The sequence below is a fragment of the Schistocerca cancellata genome, unplaced genomic scaffold (genome assembly GCF_023864275.1).
Source record: "Schistocerca cancellata isolate TAMUIC-IGC-003103 unplaced genomic scaffold, iqSchCanc2.1 HiC_scaffold_339, whole genome shotgun sequence".
In the NCBI taxonomy this organism is placed as follows: Eukaryota; Metazoa; Arthropoda; class Insecta; order Orthoptera; family Acrididae; genus Schistocerca; species Schistocerca cancellata.
The window spans coordinates 12,654-16,337 of NW_026046357.1; the positions used below are offsets into that span (position 1 = coordinate 12,654).

The 3,684-nt window shown below is 40.8% G+C and overlaps 1 protein-coding gene across 1 annotated transcript; it reads right to left on the reverse strand.

The window, feature by feature from the left end:
- Window positions 1–910: 910 nt before the first annotated feature.
- On the reverse strand, window positions 911–1,864 carry LOC126118170 (uncharacterized). The gene has a single exon (XM_049915047.1). The coding sequence runs from the start codon at window positions 1,862–1,864 to the stop codon at window positions 911–913; it is 954 nt and encodes a 317-aa protein (XP_049771004.1).
- Window positions 1,865–3,684: the final 1,820 nt, after the last annotated feature.

The window sequence follows — 3,684 nt, forward strand, 5'->3', positions numbered from 1 at the left end:
CCAACTACCAGAAAACAAGTAAAATCATACGTAGTGTTGTGCAGTTTTTATCGAATATTTCTGGTTAATGGGTGGGTGAATACACCAAACTTATTAAAATTATTAAAGAAAATCACGACATAGATATGGAGCGACAAGTGTGAGAGCAAATTCTTAGCCATAAAGAACAACTTGTGCAGTAGTAAAATGTTATACTACCCCGACATGACACTGCCATTCTGTCTAGCTATGGACAGTTCAGATTACGGCATCGGATGTGAGGTGTTCAATGGGAAGCTGGTAGGAGGAGATACAGAACGCAGGAGTGTATAGTCTATTCACTGAGAGCTGGGACGAAACATAAAAAGTGTCACGTGAGCGACTACACTCGTTAACAGAAAAAGCATTCGGTGTTCACGTGATATGTAGGGGTGTGGAAAATCCTTGGCGCACGCTTTGCAGTTAGCGGCATTTGGCTGGCTGCCGAGCTGTCACAGTGGACCGTGAGAAACCTGTAAAACAATGTACGAAATAAATTTAACAATAATGTTAAAATAATGTTAAACTGAGTTCATTCTGTCGAAGCAGATTTATTTTCATTCAGGCTGCTTACAAAACGCTCCATTCAAACACAATTAATTGTTAATTGTAATAACAATACCAATAATAATAATGATAAAGGGCGAAACAAGGTTCACTCTGTCGAACTTGAACTGTTTTCATTGAGATTTATAGCAAACCGCTCCTCTCTCTCCTCTATAATGCAGTCTAATTTCCACATTTGAGTTTCCACTTTTTCTACGACATAGAGGACGCACTTGTTCCAATCCTCTGCAGTCACTGTTCTTACTGCTTCTTCTATCAGTACTTTAACTTCTGGCATTTTGTATGTTTTGTTTTTCGCTGACTCGATGGCGTTTAATTCACAGTGCTACGGAGGAATTCTGAGAACAGTTTTTCCTAAATTCTTCGCCATTTCATCTATTGCGTATTCGTTGTGCGCTGTTCTGTGATTTTTAACTATATCTAAAAGATCTTTCTTCAACATACCGTCTTCGAAATCGATGTTTTTAGATTTTAGCCACTCTGATATTTCGTGCTTATTGGAATTCGCATCGGGAACTTTTTCTTTTCTCCGAGAATGGTACGGCGCTTTATCAAGAACAATAACTGCATTTTCCTGAAGCCGAGGAAGAACATCTTGAAACCACTTCTCGAAGGTTTCGGCGCACATCTCCTCATGATAATCTCCACTTTTCTTGGATTCGAAAGTCCACAAACATCCTTCAACGAACCCTGCTTTGCTGCCAATATGTGCGATAATCAGACGTTTCCCTCTACCTGATGGGCCCTTGCTTCCGGTGGATAATCCCGACAAAAACGCTTGTTTTGAGGAATTTATAGTGTCATCTACCCAGACGTAACTTCGGGTATGTCCTGCGTTCACCCACGTCTCATCCAAATAGTAAATGGGTCTGCCTTCATCCCTCAAACGTTTAATGGTTCGAAGATAACGCCGCCTCCATAAAATGATGTCATCCCTGTCTATTAACATGCTATCGCGCCCACGCCAGACATATTTGAAATTCATTTCCCTCAACAACTTATAAAATGTAGTTCTCCGAAAATTGCCCAGATCTGCATTTTCGTTCACGACTGTAAGCACTTTATCAATTGTTGGCAATTCGTTACGAAAAAAAAATTCGTGTACTTTCCTTAGTATCACATTTCTATCGAAGTCATCAACACTTTCAGAAAGTTTCTGTCGTAATTTTCCTTTCTTGGGAGACTTCAAAGACTGTGTGGCCCTGTACTCACTTATCACACGATACACTGAAGAACGTCCAACACCTGTAGCTGCAGCTGTTTTCGAAACGTCACTCATCGACTGCTCTGGTGTAACGGTTCCGTTTTATACACATTAAGCACCATGTGCTTCTCAGAAGAACTTAATGATTTCTTCTTTGCTCGCTTCTTTGGTGGACTGAGAACTGACACGTCGACCTCGCTCGCTGAATCCGTGGATGACATAATGATGACAGCTGTATGTGATGCTAATGAAATAAGTGAATATATAAAATAAGAAACCATGCGATGCTATTGGATGCGCTCATAAACAGTGAATGCTCAACGTGACTACAAACACATATACTTACTCTAATAATCAACAACTAGTCTTTCAAGCGTCTTTACAGATGAACTTAAGATATCCTGAAATCGCCGCTGTACAACACCCACTGACGAGCTCACACCTGCAACTGAGATGGCCACACTGACTAAGCGCCGCGCCTGCGAACTGCACAATGCATCGCTCATAAAGGACAAACGGTTGCGCCCATCGCATTCGAACAAACTACAAAATTAAATTCAAATCTTTCTGAAACTTTTCTCGCTTACACCCCCACAAAAAATTTAAAGGGGGAAAGTTTGTTGCTTACTATGTTTCGGATGATGATTTGGTAAAAGTTCTGCATCGGACGTGAGATTTTAATTTATTACTTCACTATTACTAACTCTATTGGGCAGAAAATTTGCAGACGTCATCAAAATGTAGTACTGAAGGCAATTATAAAATTATTTTGCTGTGTGACACACAGTTTAGAAGATATGGCGTGATAAATATAGAGTAATGCGAAAAAACAACTTTTCCTGAAAGCTTAAATATTTCTCTTCTTCAGTGACAATACATTTTAATGTAATGTAAAAAAAGGTGTCGGAAGGTACTTCTCGGAAAACTTTATCATGTTCAGGTGCAAAATTATAAAAAAACACGACTTTCATTTTTTAATTTCTGACGCCCCTGCCTTGTACACCCCTCGACGGCAGCGCTGTGGTCACGCGCCTTGCCGTGTTTACAGTACGTCTCTTGTTTCGGTGAATGGAGCATAGCTTTTGTCAGCTGTGTGTTAAATAAACATAATCACTGCTACAGCATTGCTGAAGAAGAGTTATTCGCTGTTGTGTACGGGTTCAAAATGTTTTGCGCTGGGCAATGTTTCTGCAATAGTTCAATTATAGTATAAGATATATAAAAGAAACCAACAACTACATAGGTGACGCACTGTCACAGAAGTCTGTTGAGAAAGAGGGCAGTGATGAGGAAGAAGTAAATGAAGAGTATCGACTCTTATGCATGAGAGGAGTAGAAGGGAAAAGAGAGATTCGTGCTATTTGCAAAGACCTGCGACGGGCGCAAAATGACGACCCCGAACTGTAAAATATAAAAACAAATTTTAGCAGCAAAGGTTACAAAGAGCTACCCTGATACTATAAAATTCATGATGGTGTTTTATTTCGTAGGAAAGACGAGAGAACAGAGAGGTGGAGACACTGCTTTCTGGAAAAGTATGTTGAGCAGCTGATGCACTACGTTAGGGGCATTAAAGGCCACAAGAAATCATTGAAGAGTATGTGCACGTAAACAGTCTAGCCAGATAGGTGCGCCGGCCGTGGTGGCCAAGCGGTTAAAGGCGCTACAGTCTGGAACCGCGCGGCCGCTACGGTCGCAGGTTCGAATCCTGCCTCAGGCATGGATGTGTGTGATGTCCTTAGATTAGTTAGGTTTAAGTAGTTCTAAGTTCTAGGGGACTTATGACCTTAGGAGTTAAGTCCCATAGTGATCAGAGCCATTTTCTGGTGACTCCTGACAGGCATAAACACTAGTGTGACTGAAGATAGTTGTGAAAAATCATTGGAGCTAAGTAC

What these genes read in the sequence shown, in the direction of transcription:
- LOC126118170 (XM_049915047.1), bottom strand. Translation starts at nt 1,864, where the DNA reads ATGAGTGACGTTTCGAAAACAGCTGCAGCTACAGGTGTTGGACGTTCT.